General features: G+C 38.3%; 1 protein-coding gene across 6 annotated transcripts in view; it reads left to right on the plus strand.

Annotated features, from left to right (window-relative positions):
* PDE5A (phosphodiesterase 5A) overlaps window positions 1–19,094 on the plus strand; it is a 150,098-nt gene that overhangs the window by 16,164 nt on the left and 114,840 nt on the right. For all 6 annotated transcript variants that reach the window (XM_021101648.1, XM_021101652.1, XM_021101650.1 and 3 more), the window contains exons 2-3: window positions 3,588–4,176; window positions 17,533–17,622. In XM_021101648.1, the coding sequence (XP_020957307.1) occupies window positions 3,588–4,176; window positions 17,533–17,622 (679 nt within the window). The remainder of the gene's footprint in view (window positions 1–3,587; window positions 4,177–17,532; window positions 17,623–19,094) is intronic.

Below are 19,094 nucleotides of genomic sequence, written 5' to 3' on the forward strand. Positions count from 1 at the left end.
TTTGAAACAATTAAGTATAGTAATATAGAACACATGACAAAGAATTTTGGGGCACTGGCTCCATTTAAGACATATAGTAGGCCCTATAAAATAATCTGAGGGTAAATTAGCCATGGTTGGTTGTGAGTCTTACATCCAAGGGATGATGAACATTAATAGTTAAAACACAGTGTCAGTTTTCTGTAACAACTATACCAGCATTCAGATATTCACAAGACTGTGGTCCCTTTCAATGCAGTTAATTTCAGAGCCTTCATTTGTTCATTTACTTCACTCAAATATTTATCGAGGACATAGTATGTGATGGGCATTTTCTAAGTGCAGGAATGCAGTCATGAGCAAGACAGACAAGTATAGATTTACATCTACTCGGAGAAGACAGTTAAGCCAACAGATTAATAAATAAGAACAACAGGCGATAGTGAGAATTCAGATAGTATAGGGGGAGAATATAATATGTCAGGGCCACTTGAGGTGGAGTCATTAGGGAAAACCTGTCTACCCAGGGGATGAGGGAGCTGTGATCAGCCAGGTGCAGGTGAGGAGCCCCTTCCAGACTGGGGCCAGTCAGAGTGTGATGTGCTTGAGGAGCACGAGGAGGCCAGCATGCACGAGAGGAACAGATGGGGAATTGGAAGAATTTGTATTTTATTCCCCATTCAGTGAAAAGCCAAGTAGGGTAGTTAAGATGTTGAAGTTTACTTTGTTTAGAGATTACTCAAGCTGCTGTCTGGAGAATGGCTTGAAGGGAGGCTAGTGTAATATCAGAGAGGCCAGTCGAGGGGCTGTGGCCATGGTCCAAGGTGAGAGACGATGGGGCTTGGACCAGGGAGGTGCTACAGGACATACTGGGATATAGGGTTTTGGAAGTCAAGTTGACAGGATTGGATACGAGAGTTGAAGGGAACAGAAATTTATGGCTATTCCTAGATGTGTGGTTGAGTAACTGGGGAGGTGGTGGTGGTATTTATTAACACGAAGAAAACTGACAGGGAGTGAGGTTGGAGCAAGACCATGAGTAGAGTATTAGGAATTCTGATGTCACCATTTTAAGGTGTCTGTTTAGATGGTCACATAGAGTTGTCAAGCGGGTGGTTTGATTAAAAAATAAAAAAGTTGACCACCATCTTCTAACGAGAAGATTAAGTTGAGGCTACATTTCAGATTTCTAACTGAAATAGTTAAAATGCCTATTTTTATATTGATTTGACAATTTAAGTTACACTTACATATTTTTAAGTCACATAAGATATGTTAATTTAAACATATTGCTTTTTTCCTCACATTTTACAAAGTATTCAAGTGCTTCCTGTATATTTTTGACAGATTCACTTGCATATCTGACATCATTGTCTTTGGCATTGCTAGTTGAGATTTTTGAGGTTATGTAAGCATTTCTCAAAATATGTCCCCCTCATTTCTATCAGAGTTTTTGAGATACAACACTATTTTGATATCAACATATGTCCTCATCACTGGAAATTTTGTCAGAAGCCATGACATGCAGTTATAAAACATTAGGATAACTATACTTTTAAAAATTCTGTGCTACAGGTATGGAGATCTATACAGTATACTCACTACATTGCTTTTAGAGAGAGCTTTCACATTTATAGCTCTATCTAACAATTGGAATTGTGAAGTAATACTGATAATACCTCTGTTATCTTTTTTTTTTTGACCCATTTCATTTTAGATTGGTATCATTTCGGGGTAATATATGTTTACCAAAAAAGAGATTGTTCAAAATTAAATAATGAATGAAATATTCCATAAGTGAAAGAGTAGAGAGTCAGGAAAAAGGTGAACTCTTCCCTTTCTGGGTCTGTTTTTCACTTAATAAATCATGGCAGTTCTTCTTATCAGTATCCATGACCATTTTAAAATGTCTGCCCAGTGTTGCATTTATAAATTCACCATGATGTGTTTTGCCACTCTTCTGTTGGTGGCATTAGGTTACTTTTTATCTTTGCTGTGTAACAGACAACAGTAAATAAATACCATGGTACTTCTTTTGCCACGTGTGTAAAATCTCTGGCGCAAAGGATACATGCATTTTAAAACTTGTTAGATATTGCCTACTTACCCTCTGAAGAGGTGACATCAATTTTTACTATAGCCAAAGGAATTGGAGAGTGTCTGTGCATTGTCAGACTTTTTTATCCTGGCTGTTTGGTGAAAATAATCAGTGTCATTAGAGAGTGGAGATTGCATTGCTTTTTATAGGCCAATTCTTTTAAATAGGTTCAGTGATAACAAGTTTTTATCTTTTGAAAGTACATTAGAGTTTTGGAAAAAGTCAAGTTTAATGCCTAAGATATAAAGTTAACTATAACTGTAGGTCTTTTGTGGTTTTATTTGCTTGTTTTCAGAGGGCAGCTCATTGAAAAACAAGATCTAACTTTTAGAGAAAACTAATACTTTTATATGGCTTATGACTTTTTTTAAAGTTAGTTTCAAAAGAAGAGTTCCAAAAATGTCTAAAGTAATGGCACCATCAGTTGACATAAGATTACAATTTCCCAAGAGAAATTATTTGAATTGAACAGCAATCATTTGGATGTGTATGATTTAATATATTTGTTTAAAAAAAAAATCACCTACCGTGAAGACTTTATCTCGGATAGTTTTCTTCATGGGATTGCACATTAACAACATAAATTCAGTTTTCCTGGACTGAATTTTAAAAGTTATTGAGTGCTTTTTTGTTTTCCTCCTTTCTATAAGGAGTGGACAATCTAGGAGAAGAGGTCATTTTTTACCATTATTTAAACAAGCATTATTAGAATGATATTAATGGAAGTCCACAATCTTTCTGCTAGAGTAACAGATCAAATTGTTGTTTTCCTTTTCCCTTTCTAAATCTAACAGTATAGATAAAACTATCTGATATTAAGCATTTTAGCCAGCCAACTTTATTTTATGTTTTTGCTTTTTAAGGTCACACCTGCAGCATATGGAAGTTCCCAATCTAGGGGTTGAATTAGAGCTGCTGCTGCTGGTCTATGCCACAGCCACAGCAGTGTGGGATCCGAGCCATGTCTTTGACATATACCACAGCTCACAGCAATGCTGGATCCTCGACCCACTGAACTAGGGTCAGGGATTGAACCCTCATCCTCATGGATACTAATTAGATTCGTTTCCCCTGCGCTGCAACAGGAGAACTCCGAAGCTAGCCAAATTTAGATACATTAAAAATTTTTTCTAAATATTTAACTTCAGTCCAAGTTGTGTGTTTTAAATAGCTGATTAATTTCCATATTTATGTTTCCCTAAGGGTATTGTCAAATTTAGTGTCTTTTACAAACTGATTTTGAGAGGCACAGCCTTGACACTTGATAAATCAGGTACCTGAATACATGTGTACGTAAGAGTCAGACGTTTATATTACAGCGTTCAGTGAAGCAGTTGTCTTCTACAGTTTTTCAAATTAAAACTGTTTTAAATAAACCATCTTGTTTTTATTTTCTATACAATTCGAATTATTATCTCATCAGTTTACCGTGAGAGGCTTTTTAGAAGCTTTCAGGAGTAGTACTTTTCCTTCTTAAATATTTAATGTGTCTACATGTTCTTGTCTGCAGAGAAATGGTCAATGCATGGTTTGCTGAGAGAGTTCACACCATCCCTTTGTGCAAGGAGGGCATCAGAGGCCACACAGAATTTTGCTCCTGCCCTTCACAGCAGAGTCCCCGTGCAGATAGCAGTGTCCCTGGAACACCAACCAGGAAAATCTCTGCCTCCGAATTTGATCGGCCTCTTAGACCCATCGTTGTCAAGGATTCTGAGGGAACTGTGAGCTTCCTCTCTGACTCAGAAAAGAAGGAACAGATGCCTCTAACCCCCCCAAGGTTTGATAATGATGAAGGGGACCAGTGCTCGAGACTCTTGGAATTAGTGAAAGATATTTCTAGTCACTTGGATGTCACAGCCTTATGTCACAAAATTTTCTTGCACATCCATGGACTCATCTCTGCTGACCGCTATTCCCTGTTCCTCGTCTGTGAAGACAGCTCCAATGACAAGTTTCTCATCAGCCGCCTCTTTGATGTTGCAGAAGGTTCAACACTGGAAGAGGCTTCAAATAACTGTATCCGCTTAGAGTGGAACAAAGGCATCGTGGGACATGTGGCAGCTCTTGGTGAACCCTTGAACATCAAAGATGCATATGAGGTAAATAAGGAACTGTTTGGACAGAGATGGGTGGGGAGTGGAACATGGGTGGGGCATTGGACATGACCGTGAATCATGGGGATATTTGAAATTGAGTTGTAATAATTTACATACTTATAAATAAAATGGGAATGTATGGTAAGAACTTCCCCATCTATTTTTTTTTTTTTGCACCTGCAGCCTGTGAAAGTTCCGGGGCCAGGGATCAGACCCACGCCACAGCAGCCACACAAGATGCTCCAGTTGCTCCAGTGACAACTCTAGATCTTTAACCTGCTGCACCACAAGAGAGTTCCTCTCATCTTTTAACTATCAAAGTTCCTTCACTGGTGGCTGAGTCCAGGATAGGGACCTGAGAAATCTTATATTTCTTCTTAATGATATTTGAACATAGTTCATCTCACAATTATATCCTTTCATCTTTTTACCTGATCACTATACATATCCCTATCTGTGTTATCTCCTTCTGGAGATTTTACTGAGATCCTAAAATGATAGGTCTGGGAGTTACCTGGTGACTCAGTGGGTTAAGCATCTGGCATTGTCACTGCTGTGACTCAGGTCACTGCTCTGGCACGAGTTCAGTCCCTGGCCTGGGAACTTTCACATGCCCTGGGTGCAGCCAAAAAAAAAAAAAAAAAAAAAAAGCCCATAGATCCAAAACCTGTCAGAAAAGCAGACCCATAAATTCATTCAATTAATCTTTTCATTCATTTGAAGTTCCATTGACACCAAAGTCTGATTTTCTTTCTTTCCATGCTTTGTTTCATTTGTTTGTTAAACAGATAAATTATAGATAGCTTTAAAATTTGAAAATTTTTGCCCTAAAATATTTCAGTGGAAAGACTTGATATTTCTTGTACTTTTGCTTTGGTTATGAACAGGTCTTTAGGTATAGACTTAAAGATTAAGTGATTCTTCAAATTTCCTCTTTAAAGTGATTCTTTTAATAATAGAGGTTTTAAATAAAGCATCTTAATTGAATGACACTGATACATTTATGAAGTATGTTCTAGCACCTTGAGAAAGCACTTGTTCCAGTTGCCTATCATGTGGTACACTGTAAAGGCTCCAGGGTTACACCAGCTTGAAGTTTTTCTGTTTAATTTGAGGAATCAGGGCTATTTTATTTACCCCTGTATTCCTAATGCCTAATACATTGCCTGTTGCATAGGTAAGTCTTAATAAATATTAACTCAGAGAAAATAATAGTGGATAAGACAAATAAGTAGAATAGAAGGCAGGTCATTACAGATGCTGAGGAAAATGTGTTACATTAAGGAAAGTAGGAGATCACATCTAACTGGGGAGATGAAGAGAGGTTCCTTTGAGAAAGCAGTGCTTGGTATGGACCCTGGAAAATGGATAAGATTTGAGGAGATTGAGTTGTGTGCCTGCTAAGATCCAGGTGTCAAGAGAAGTTTGAGGAAGAGACAGGAAATTGGACTATGTGGTGCTTATATGGAAATGGGTGTATAATAGTCGATATAGACAGTGAGGAGCTACTGGAGATTACTGGGGTCTTGAATGCTGGGCTGAGGAATATGTATGTGATTCAGAACCATGAGGAATAATTGAAGAGGGTTTGGAAGGGGGATTGGCATGATTCAGACTGTGCTTTAGAAAGAGGAATTTTATGGTGCTCATAAAATGAATTAGAGGTAAAACGAATTAGAGGTAAAAAACTGGGAGGCTAGGTTATTTTAATAGTCTGAACAAGTAAGGACCTGAACCTGATTTTATTTTTATTTTTGGAGCCGCACTCATGGCATATGGAGATTCCCAGGCTAGGGGTCTAATTGGAGCTGTAGCCGCCAGCCTACGCCAGAGCCACAGCAATGAGGGATCCGAGCTGTGTCTGCAACCTACACCACAGCTCATGGCAATGCCGGATCCTTAACCCACTGAGCAAGGCCAGGGACTGAACCCGCAACCTCATGGCTCCTAGTCGGATTTGTTAACCACTGTACCACGACAGGAACTCCCTGAACCTGATTTTAAAGATCAAAATGAGGGAGTGGATTATGGATGAAGTTAAATCTACAAGTCTTGGCAGCTAATAGGTGGAAATGAGGAAAGAGGTATTGATGACTCAGATTTTGAAGTTGGGTAAATAAATAATGCTAACTGGTGAAGAATACTGAGGGCAAGGATCTGGGGAGAGGTGTTCGTTCAGCTGTACAGTTCATATATGTTAAATCCTGAGATATTTTTCAGAATCCATTCTATACAGCAGTTTTTTTTGTTTGTTTGTTTTTTTGTTTTTTGTTTGTTTTTTCCAATTTTGATTCTTTCTAGAGCTGTCTCCATGACCTCTCTGAGCTCTGTAGTAATGTCACACCATAGCCGAGTCCAAGACAGGTATTAAGGACACAGCTGAAGCTGAAGGATTGCTGCCAAATTTGCAGAATTCCCTTCCTGTCTTAGATGACAGCTGGGTTTCCGCTTTTCAGTGGCACTATAGTCCCAAGTAGAGTAGGACCATAAATACGTGTCAGCTTTGTTGAGAAAGCTTTGTTTATCTTCAGGGTCCTATGTTTCTCCAGCCCTGAGAATTTCTTCACTTACATGCATTTTATCTAGTCTGTTTACCATCTTTTGAGTTTTGATGATGTAGTTTTTGTTTTGCAGTTAGTAATGATTTAATTCCTGTACTGCTATCTGAAATAGGCCGAGTGTCCTTGATTTGCAGTGCCCCCAGGCTGAAGCCTCTTAGCCTGTGGATTCCTCGTGTTGCTGCTTCACCCTTGATGCCCTTGATCTGTGTTTATAGGGGCCTTGCAGAAGTTATTCCTGTCCCAAGAATTTCATTAGAAGTTGTGAGGTTGATCTGAGATATACTTTACATTGGTATTAACAGTGGAAGTCAGCTGGTTACTGGGTAATTCATTACTCAGCCCACCCATAAATCTGAATAATCAAAATGCTGTCTCAAAGCCTTTTGTAAAAAGAGAATATGAAAATACATTCTATGTTTTCGAAGTCCTCCTTCTTTAAATATGTATCTGTAAAAATGACACTGTATAGTAGTATTTCTTCAGCTTATGTGACCACAGAACACTTAAAAGTTGTTCTGTAGCAGTGGAAAACCAAGAGGGCTCCATGAAGTAAATCAGTGCTCAGACTGAAGCTAAGTTAAAAAAAAAAAAAAGTCTCCTAGATAACTTAATTGTAAGAAATGGTGAACATTTGATTCACTTTTAAAAAACTTGGTAACAGAATGATATAAATTCAGGAATTCAACTATTTTATTCCTAATAAAATAGCACATTCATACATTTATAAGACAAGATCCACAACCTAGACCAGTGAACTCAGACCACGAATACCTATGTTTAATCACACGTCATCTCCTCCCTCATCAGGCTATCATTCATGCAACTTTCTTGAATGTTGCACACATGTATTAATAAGATACTACTAATAATCAGAGCAACTGATATAAATGTGTTTGTCCTTTTCCTTGCATATGAAAACTAAATGTCATCCAATGTCTAGACTGGATTGTATATTAATCTGTGTTCTGAGAAGAACTAGTAGGACATATGTAGATAAATAATAAGAGATTTATTAAAGGAATTAGCTTTCTTGGATATGAAGGCCTAGAAGTTCCACGATCTGGCTACATCTGCAAGCTGGAGAACTAGGAAAGTTGGTGGTGTAATTCAGAGTCTGAAGACCTAAGAATCAGGGAGGCAGGAGTGTAACTCTGGTCTGGGTCTGAGTCCCAAAGCTGCAGAACTGGGAGCTCTGATAGATGGCAGGGAGCTGCAGAAGATGGATGTCTTCACTTAAGCAGAGAGCAAATTTGTCCTTCTATTCAGATACTCAAGGGATTGGCTGATGCCCACTGGCATTGCTAAAAATCCTCTTTATTCATTTACTGATTCAGATGTTCATCTTTTCTGGTGACATCCTCACAGACACACCCATAATTATTGTTTTATCATCTATGTAGGTACCCCTTAGCCAAGTCAAGGGATTAACCATAAAATTAACCATCACAGCTTGCCTGGAACCCCTGGTTCCATGTCTGTTGGAAGACTTAATCTTCCTTAAAAGATTTCCTATGTCAAAGAATTTATATTGTCTAAACAACCCTCTTTTTCTTAAGTCAACGAGATGCAAAACTTGGACTCTTCTCCTATTTCCATGAGACAGCCTCTCCATGCATGTATACCATGATTTCTAGGGAGAAGACGTGGATGGTCATAGTTTTTGTTTTTGGCTCTGGTGTGCAGTAGCTTGATGTAGGATCATGGTTCCCAGACAAGGGATTGAATCTGGGCCTCAGTGGTGAAAGCACTGAGTCCTAACCACTATACCACTAGGGAACTCCCTTGGAGAGTCTTAGGGAAGAGTCACATTGCCACTCATGTGGCTTTCATCACAGAACTGCGACTCCTCCCATTCCCACTCCATTCTTTCCTTTTTTATCTTTTTCCAGGTAAGTAAATCTTCATGATCTCTCACCCTACAGGTCTCACTTTCTATGCAAGTGAATTTCTGATGAATAAAATTATTTCCAAAATGAATTTCAGAGGAAAGGAAAAACAGTAGCAACTGTTTTAATTTTGATAAATCTGATAAATTTGTCATGGTGTAATTGTGCTCTAGGGAACACAATTTTGGAACTGCTCTATCTTTGTTTCATGTTCGAGTAATCTTTATGTAATTCCACTTGTGGAAGAAAATCAGCATATAGTTTGGCAAGTCCAACATGTTATTTCCTTTTTTGTTTTCTATTGTTTCTATTTTTATAGTATTTCAAACTTTAGAAAAGTTCCAAGACTAGTATCAGAAACTTCTGTGTACCCTTTACCCAGATTCCCCAATTATTTATATTTTGCCCCATTTGCTTTATTATGATTTTATTTTTCTTTTTTGGCCATCACATGGAATGTGAAGTTCCCGGGCCAGGGATCAGGTTCAAGCTGCAGTAGCAACCTATGCCACAGCTGCTGCAATGCCAGATCATTTAACCCACTATCTTGGGCTGGGGGTTGAACCTGCATTCTGGCACTGCAGAGACACCATGGATTTCCCTCATTTGGGAACTCCCCCAGTGGAAACTCCCCCATTTGCTTTTTCTTTTTCTATATATAATGCATCTAAGTAATAAATACCTATTTTTCTGAACCACTTGGAGACAGTTTTACTAAATATTTCAGTATATATTTTCTAATAAGAATATTCTCATACACAATTGTGATACATTAATCAAAATCTGGACATATGACACAATACTATTATCTGACACTCTGTTGTCAAATTTGGTCAGGTGTTCCATAAATGTCCTTTGTAGTTATTTTTTCCCTCTGATCAAGGCTCTAATTTAGGATTATATATTGCACATACTTGCCTTATCTCTTTCATCCCCATTAAATCTGGAATAGTTTCTCAGTGTTTCCTTATCTTTTTTTACATATATTTTGGAAGAATACAAGCCACTGATCTTGCAGAATGGTTTTCTTGAATAGATTCAAGTTAGGCACTTTTGGCAGGAATACCACGGATGTTGATCTTGAGACCTTGTTTGGTTTTATAAACAACAATCAACTCTTCACTTCTGCACCAGCTGAGGTGTCCTACAGTCCAACTCAGTTCTGATACTAGCTACCTGGAATTAGTGCAGACCCCACGGTATTGACCCCACTCAGATGCCAGCCACAAATAGGATCCCCAGCCTGGCCACACTTATTTCTGACTGACTGCAGATTCAGGGGCTCCCTGCTCAGGTTTAATAATTTGCTAGAATGGCTCAGAATACAGGAATGCACTATACTTTAAATTGCAGTTTTATTATAAAGGATACAATTCAGAAATAGCCAAATGGAAGGCATGCATAGGGCAGAGAGTCAGAGGTGGGGGACACAAAGCTTCCATGCCCTCTCGAGGGGGCTGGTGCATCACCATCCCAGCACACAGATGTCATCACCAACAGACAAGTTCCTTCCAACCTGAGTGATTTTTTTCCTTATGTGGGCATGATTGATGCTCTCTCCTATCCAGAGGTCAGTGGTGGGCTGAAAATTCTTTTTTTTTTTTTTTTTTTTTTTTTAGGGCTGCATCTGAGGTATATGAAAGTTCCCAGGCTAGGGGTCTAATTGGAGCTGTAGCTACCTGCCTACGGCACAGCAACGCCAGATCCGAGCTACATCTTCCACCCAAGCCACAGTTCATGGCAATGCTGGATCCTTAACCTACTCAGGATCGAACCCTCATCCTCATGGATACTTAGGGACTGATGGGTTTGTTTATTTAAACAAATGCACACCCAGTAAAAATAAAAAAATAAAAAAAAAAAACCTAGTTGAATTCTTAACCTGTTGCACTACACTACAACCAGAACTCCATGAAAATTCTAATCCTTTAATCACTGGCTTTCCTGGCAGCCAGCCCCGATCCTGAAGCTCTCTGAAGGCCTCTCCCCCCATTGAGTCTTCTCTTTAGCATGAACTCAGGTGTGGTGGTTTTGAATATAAAAAGACTCCTATTGCTCAGGAAATTCCAAGGGGTTGAAGAGCTCTGTACCAGACCAATATTATTTATTATACCACACACCTTAGCATATGTTCTCAGGTAGCAGCTGATGTTACTTTACCCAAATATTGATGATGTTAAATTTGGAAACTGGAATAAAGTGGTGTCCACTAGGTTTTTCCCATTGTAATTAACAGGTATATTAAAGAGAGATGTTTCGATATTGTGTAAATGTTCTATTCCTCATCAAGGTACATTTACCAGTTTGGGCATTCACTGCTTTTCCAACTTCATAATACCTTCTATTTATATTTGTTGCTATTCTAATGTAAGAGGAGCTGTGCCTTCTTTTAATTCATTCATTCATTTTCTATCATTATGGACTCATGGATTTTTATTTTGTTTAATGAGTTATGCTCTGTTATTATCTTTATTCAGATTCTCAAATTATATCAGATTTATAGGCTACTGTGTGTTTTTGGTTTTGTTTTCTTGGCTCTGCCTTCAGCATGCAGACTTTCCTGGGCCAGGGATTGAACCAATGCCACTGCAGTTACCTGAACTGCTACAGCAGTAACACTGGATCCTTAACACTTGCCATAAGGGAACTCCACCCTGAGTCTTTTTGATATGCCCAGATCACTTTTGGCATTTTCTTTTCTTTTCTTTTCTTTTCTTTCTTTCTTTCTTTCTTTTTTTTTTTTTGTTTGTTTTGTTTTTGGTCTTTTTAGGGCCATACCTGCCACATATGGAGGTTCCCAGGCTAGGGGTCCAGTTGAAGCTGCAGCTGCCAGCCTACACTAGAGCCACAGCAACACAGGATCTGAGCCACATCTGCAGTCTACACCACAGCTCACAGCAATGCTGGAACCGTAACCCACTGAGAGAGGCCAGAGATTGAACTCGCGTCCTCATGGATGTTAGTTGGGTTTGTTAACTGCTGAGCCATGAGGGGAACTCTTTTTTTTTTTTTTTTTTTTAATTAAAATATTGTTGATTTATAATGCTGTGCCAATTTCTTCTGTACAGCAGAGTGACCCTAGTCATGCATATTTATACATTCCCTTTCTTATATTACCTTCCATCATGGTCTATGCCAAGATTCTGGATGTAGTTCCCTGTGCTATACAGTAGGACCTCATTGCTTAGCCATTCTTTTTTTCTTTTTTCTTTTTTTTTTTTTTTTTGGTCTTTTTGCTGTTTTTTGGGCTGCTCCCACGGCATATGGAGGTTCCCAGGCTCGGGGTCAAATCGGAGCTGTAGCCTCCGGCCTATGCCAGAGCCACAGCAACGTGGGATCCGAGCCGCGTCTGCAACCTACACTACAGCTCACAGCAACGCCGGATCTTTTAACCCACTGAGCAAGGGCAGGGACTGAACCCACAACCTCATGGTTCCTAGTTGGATTCGTTAACCACTGCGCCACGACGGGAACTCCTGCTTAGCCATTCTAAATGTAATAGTTTGCATCTACTAACCCCAAAGTGAGTCCATCCCACCCTACCTCTGCCCCCGGCAACCACAAGTCTGTTCTTTATGTCTGTGAGTCTGTTTCTGTTTTGTAGGCAGGTTCATATTTTAGATTCCACATGTAAGTGATATCATATGGTATTTGTTTTTCTCTTTCTGACTTCCTTCAGTTAGTATGCGAATCTCTAGTTGCATCCATGCTGCTGCAAATGCTATTATTTCATTCTTTTTATGGCTAAGTAGTACTCCATTGTATATATGTACCACATCTTGCTTTCGGGGGCAGCTGAAAGTTTTTACTGCTTAACAAGATGTTCCAGGCTCGTCTTATACTTTCTCTGCTCTAGCACTAGAGATGTTCTTTTTCCCAAGGAGCTTTGGTTCCTTTCAGTGGAGGGGATGGTATTTAGAAAACAGGACCTGAGCACTCAGGTGTACTTATTGCTGCTAGTTTGTCAGCAGACAGAGCTAGGGGGAAAAATATGTGTACACAGACAGATATACACCTATATTTTACTTACTTCTATATCTAACTACTCACTATATTATGAAGAGTGAATTCTTATGGCTAATTTCAATCTAACACCTCAAGGTATATTTTGTCTTCTTCTTCCCTTCTCAATAGGTGTTTACTCCTCTAAAATGAAAAACCAGATTTCCTTATTCTTTATATGTCTGTACATGTTCTCAAGCCAAGTTCCAAGCTCTCTATTCCCTTCTATAGACTCTCTTATTTTTCCTTTCAGGCTGAAGAACTTCCATTAGCAGTTCTTTAATACAAATCTGGTGATGACAAATCAAAGTTCTTTGATTTTGTTTTCTGAAAATGCCTTTATATTGCCTGTATTCTTGAAAGATATTTTCACTGGAGAGACAATGCTCAGTTAATAGTTTTCTTTCAACACCTGAGAAGTTTTCCCACTTTTTTCTTCTCTTCATTTTTCTCATGAGAAATCTGCCAAAACTTCATTTTTCATCTTATATGTTTCTTGATATATACATTATTTTCATACTATATATGTTTAAGGTTTTCACTAACTTTGGGAAGTTTTTGGTCATGTATTTAAATATTTTTTCTGTCCCACTCTTTTCTCTTTATACTCCAGTTGTATATATGTTAGACCACTTGATGTTATCTCAAAGTTAACTTTGCGGCTCTGTTAACTTTTTATAGATTTTTTTTCTTCTCAGTCCTTTTGATTAGATATTTTCTGTTGATCTGTCTTCAGGTTCACTGGCCCTTCTTTTTTTCAAGTCTGCTGTTATATCCGTCAGTGAACTTTTTATTTTTATTTATTTATTTATTTTTTGTCTTTTTTGCCATTTCTTGTGCCGCTCCCGTGGCATATGGGAGGTTCCCAGGCTAGGGGTCCAATCAGAGCTGTAGCCACCAGCCTACGCCAGAGGCACAGCAACGCGGGATCCAAGCCACGTCTGCAACCTACACCACGGCTCACGGCAACGCCGGATCATTAACCCACTGAGCAAGGGCAGGGATCGAACCCGCAACCTCATGGTTCCTAGTCGGATTCATTAACCACTACGCCACGACGGGAACTCCCGAGTGAACTTTTTATTTTAGACTTTGTACTTTTAAGTTTTAGAATTTCCTTTTGGATCTTTCTTCCTTTCCTTTCCTTTCCTTTCCTTTCTTTTCCTTTCCTTTTCTTTTCTTTTCCTTCCTTCCTCTCTTTCTTTCTTTCACTACAGTTGTGGTGTATGGAAGTTCCTGGGACTGTGACTGAATCCAAGCCACAGCTGAGACCGACACTACAGCTGCGGTAATGCTGGGTTCTTAAACCCTCTGCGTCAGGCTGGGGATGGAACCTACATCTCTTCAGTGACCCAGGCTGCTGCAGTTGGATTCTTTTTTTTTTTTTTTTTTTTTTTTTTTTTGATCTTTTTGCCTTTTTCTAGAGCCGCACCTGTGGCATATGGAGGTTCCCAGGCTAGGGGTCTAACTGGAGCTACAGCTGCTGGCCTACCCCAGAGTCACAGCAGCATGGGATCCGAGCCTCATCTGTGACCTACACCACAGCTCATGGCAACGCTGGATCCTTAATCCACTGAGCGAGGCCGGGGATCAAATCCACAATTTCATGGTTGCTAGTCGGATTTGTTAACCACTGAGCCACAACGGGAACTCCTGCAGTTGGATTCTTAACCCACTATACCATGGCAGAAACTCCTCCATTTGGCTTTTTTTTAAAATAAATTTTTCTTTCTTTGCAGAGAAAGAACATCTGAACATTATCACCATATTTTCTCTCAAGTTCTTAAATATATTTATAATAGCTGCTTTGAAGTCCTTGTTCGTTAACTCCAGCATCCAAATCATCTTGGGGTCATTTTCTGTTAACTGCTTTTTCTCTTCACTATGGATTACAGTTTCCTGTTTCTTCACATTTTTTTTTTTTAATTGTATGCTGGACATTGTGAATGTCTTATTGCAGAGCATCCTTTAAAATAGGCCTGACCTATTTTAGACAGTGAAGTTACTGAAGATACTTTTTGGTCCCGTCAGGTTTGGTATCATTATTTGTTAGAATGGATCTACTTTAGTTTTAAATTTACTCTTAGGGAATGCTGGCCATATCTAGGGTATCATCTTTACACCCAAGGAGTGGCCTTTCTGTGTCTCAGCTGAATGCCTGAGGTGCTTACTGAGGTGTCTCCTCTGACTGGGTGGAACCCTGGTGTCTTCAAATGTTTTCATAATTGGTAGCACCATTCAACTTTCAGTCTTCAACGGGTAGCTATTCCTCGTTCTCTTAGAGCTTTGCCAAATACATGTCTGAAGTGACTGGCCACTCAGTCTTCTGCCATTCCTTCTTTATACCCCTACCCTCACCCCCAACATTGCCTCTCTTATCAGGTACTTTGCTTGCGTAGTCCAGGCACTAAAGAAGCCCTGAATTCAGTTCTGTTTGCAGCTGTTGCTCTACTTGGTACCACCTGCCTTCTCAGTAGAAAAATGCCAGGGAGGGGAAAGCCAGATTGTTGTTGTTGCAAGACAATCTTGTATATTCCCCTCTCAACTCTCTGTAGTTTAATTCACTCATATATTTGTTTAGTCTTATATTTTTCAGCAGGAGGGCAAGTCTGGTACTAGTTGCTTTGTATGGCAGATGGATATCTAAACTTTATGTTTTGTTTTTTTTTTTACACTTATGTTCTTATAAACAGTGAAATAAATAACTACAGTAATAGTAATGCTCCATTTTTCTTTCAGTGTTTCTTGGACCTAGAGGGGTTAGACATTCTCTGTGTATTTGCTACAAACACTAGGTACATTGTTAAAGGAAAATTCTTTGAGATGCCAATTCACATAATTTTGCAGTGTGTATTACCCCTACCTCCTTCAATGAAGAGTGAAATCCAGAGCTGCTGTTTATTTTAAACTTCTAGTATGCACAAAAAACATCTGTGAGAGTCCTGCTAATTTCAGTCTGTCAAACTGTTGCTTTGATAGTTGGATTTAATCCCTTTTTTTTTTAATAAATTGAACTTGTAATTCAGATATTCTTTAGTAAAATAGTTGCTGAGGATGCATTTCTATTCATATTTTGATTAGAATAACTCACTATTTAAACTCATAATTGTACCTCTTTTAACTGACCACTCTCAGTATCCTGTCGGCTTTCTTTTGATACTTTGCAGTATAGTATGTTATTTAAGAACTGTCCCCTGGAAACATTCAGCCAAGATTTTCTCTTTCTTTCAATATAATTTTGAGCATGTTTGCATAAAAGTTAAAAATGCAGTAGTATTTATAAAATATTTTTATTGATTTTTCACCATTTTATCACTTTCCTATTGAAATTGTCCTTAATGGCAAGTTTGGCCCTCTTGGGGGAAAACTGGCCTCATTTCTGACCCCGGTGGATGGAATCTAATGTAATCATTTACTTCATTCACAGCTTTGGCTTTGCATGACTTCAGACTAATTAAAAAATAGAAATGACCTTCAAAGATGAGGATTTTTCCAGTGTGACTATTCCATATTCTCTGAAGGGAATTCCAGAAGCAGAGTTTTTAGAGCTATTATTAGGTTGAGCATGTAGGTTCCCAAGGCTACTGCTTTGAAGGGAGCAATATTCATTCAAATGTTTATGTTCTGGTATGTTTGCTTCCATTCTAAGCATATCTCATATTCTGGGATCTGTCCATTGCCTCCAGTATGTTTTTCCTCCTACTGAGAAGATTTGCTGTAAACTATAGTAAGCTAAAAATGGTCTCATTGGATAGCTATGATACCATTTGTTAATGAATTTCTTCATTTTTTTAACAGATCTTTTTAAGTTCTTATGCTAATCTTGGTAATACAGTGATGAACCAAAAAAAAAAAAAAACCCTCGTAGAGTTTGTAGCCTACCTTTAATCTTCTCAATCTGGTTCAAAGGAAATAGCCTGTATCTGTATTTAACCCACATTTGGAACTTTACCCCTTTTGATTTTGGATGTGCAGGGTGTACTTTGTAAAAGGGGAAAGAGATTCAGAAGATTAAGAAGTTGTTTATACTTTGATGAAGGCCATGCAGCTTTATATATATATAGATAGATAGATAGATAGAATATATATGTGTATATAAAGATATGTATATATAAAGATAAGATTTTAATTTTGGAGTTTCCGTCATGGTGCAATGGAAATGATCTGACTAGGAACCATGAAGTTGTGGGTTTGAGCCTTGGCCTTGTTCAGTGGGTTAAGGATCTGGCATTGCTGTGAGTTGTGGTGTAGGTCTCAGACACGGCTGGGATGTGGCGTTGCTGTGGCTCTGGCTAGGCACTGGCAGCTACAGCTCCGATTAGACCCCTAGCCTGGGAACCTCCATATGCTGTGGGTGCAGCCCTAAAAAAAGACAAAAAGAAAAAAAAAGATTTTAATTTTTATGAACACCTGAGATAGAAATACAGAATACTGAGGACGTATATAAAAAAATCATTACAAGGGGAGTAAAGTCAGAATTGGAAAGGTCATTTTGGAGGGTGGTAGTTTTATAGGAAAAGTTTCAGAGCAAAGATGCTTTTCTTTTTCGGAAGAGTCAATGAGATGGGAGTAGACAAATTGTATTACAGAGGAGGAGAGTTGCCACTTTTTCCTAAATTTAAGTAAGGTTATCTAAACTGGTTAATATTTTTAATTTCCTTTATTTTTTAGTGTTTGTTTACATCTTTTTTTTAAAATAGACACTAGCTTCTAAAAAAACCCCTTAAATTTATCTTCGCCAAAGATGATTTGTAATTACATGATTTGATGCCTTTTGCAAAGATAAAACTGTCATTTAAAGCAGCAAGGTGAGTCAAAGGTTAGATTTGTCTAATCCTATGAATCAGAAAAATCAAATCAATTTTTGAAACAGGTCAGTCACTAAATTCAATTTATTTTTTCTTCACCAGGATCCACGGTTCAATGCAGAAGTTGACCAAATTACAGGCTACCGGACACAAAGTATCCTTTGTATGCCAATTAAGAATCATAGGGAAGAGGTAAGCCAGTTTTCCATTTTACAAAAGGTCATTTGGAAACATTTTTCTTTTTGAAAAAAATTTTTGCTTTACACACATATGAAATAACGCTGTAGTGACAGGTTAACTATGATGTGCTTAGATGTTATGCTTTATATTTCTTATTAAGACTTTAGTAATAGGGTTGAAGCCTGCAGAAACATTACTATGACCTAGAAATAAATTTTAGACCTGTCATTTCCTTACCTCTCTCTCTTGAGGACCTTACTCTCTTCTAAGGTACTTAATTGTGGTTGGGGTTGTAATCAATTTATTTCATATTTTAAGCATCTGAGTAAGCTTACTTCACAAAAGGTTATCCAACTGAAATGGTCATCAGCTGATTTTTTTTTTTAATTCAAAAGGAGGTTTGGAAAAAATGGAAATTGTAGCTAAATCTAAGCAAAATTTATTATGAAATTATAAGCAAATAAAAATAAATTGGTTTATTTATATCTCACCTAAGTAGAAGGTTTGGCTATTGTGTAAGTATTGAGTTCTCTCTTCATTTTACATTTATTTGGAAAAATACTTAATAAGTTATCATTTAAACTGAATACTTCAATTGAGTGTTCTCAACTCTGTCAGCACATCACAATCAACTGTGAAACTTCTAAAATACTACCAGTTAAATCAGAATCTCCAAGGCAGGGTCTGGATACTGATACACTTTTAAAACTCCAACAAATAAATCTTAGGTGTAGCCATGGTTGAAATTCACTTCCCTCAGTGAAAACAAAAAAAAAAAAGCCCAGGTTTCACCTTAAATCAGAATCCCCAGGCATTAGTTAAAGCTCCCAGTTGGTTATCATGTGTTGCTGGGCTTGAGAACCACTGCAAGGACACTAGAAACCCTTTGATCTTTCCACTTGATTTATATTTGGTTACTGACACCTTCCCTTTCCCACCTCCATCCAGTCCTTTACCCAGTTCCATAGTTTTTTTTTTTTTTCCTCTATAAGTATTTCTCAATTCAATCTCTCTTTTTTCATTCCTGCTGCCTGCACCTTAATTTAGATCTTGAAGTAATGTCTGAACTTTCAAAATATTCTTGTAAGGGATTTTTGTACTTTAAGCCAATTTCCCTTCAATTTACCCTGCATATGCCGTTGGGTATTTTCCTAAAACATGTTTTTAAATCAGTGCTTCTAAAACAATAATGTGCATATATGAGTCTTAAAATGCAGATTCTGAATTTAGTATGTCTGTGTGAGACATGAGTGAGATTATTATTTTTTAAAAAATTTTAGGGCCAGATCAGAGTCGCCCGTTTGCAACCTACACAGCAGCTTGCAGCACAGCTCACAGCAATGCTGGATCCCTAACGCACTGAGTGGGGCCAGGGATCAAACCTGCATCCTCATAGATGCTAGTCAGGTTCATTACCACTGTGCCACAATGGGAACTCTTGAGATTCTTTTCTAACAAGCACAAGTTGATGTCAGTGCACCAGG

The sequence above is a fragment of the Sus scrofa genome, chromosome 8 (assembly GCF_000003025.6).
Source record: "Sus scrofa isolate TJ Tabasco breed Duroc chromosome 8, Sscrofa11.1, whole genome shotgun sequence".
Taxonomy (NCBI): domain Eukaryota; kingdom Metazoa; phylum Chordata; class Mammalia; order Artiodactyla; family Suidae; genus Sus; species Sus scrofa.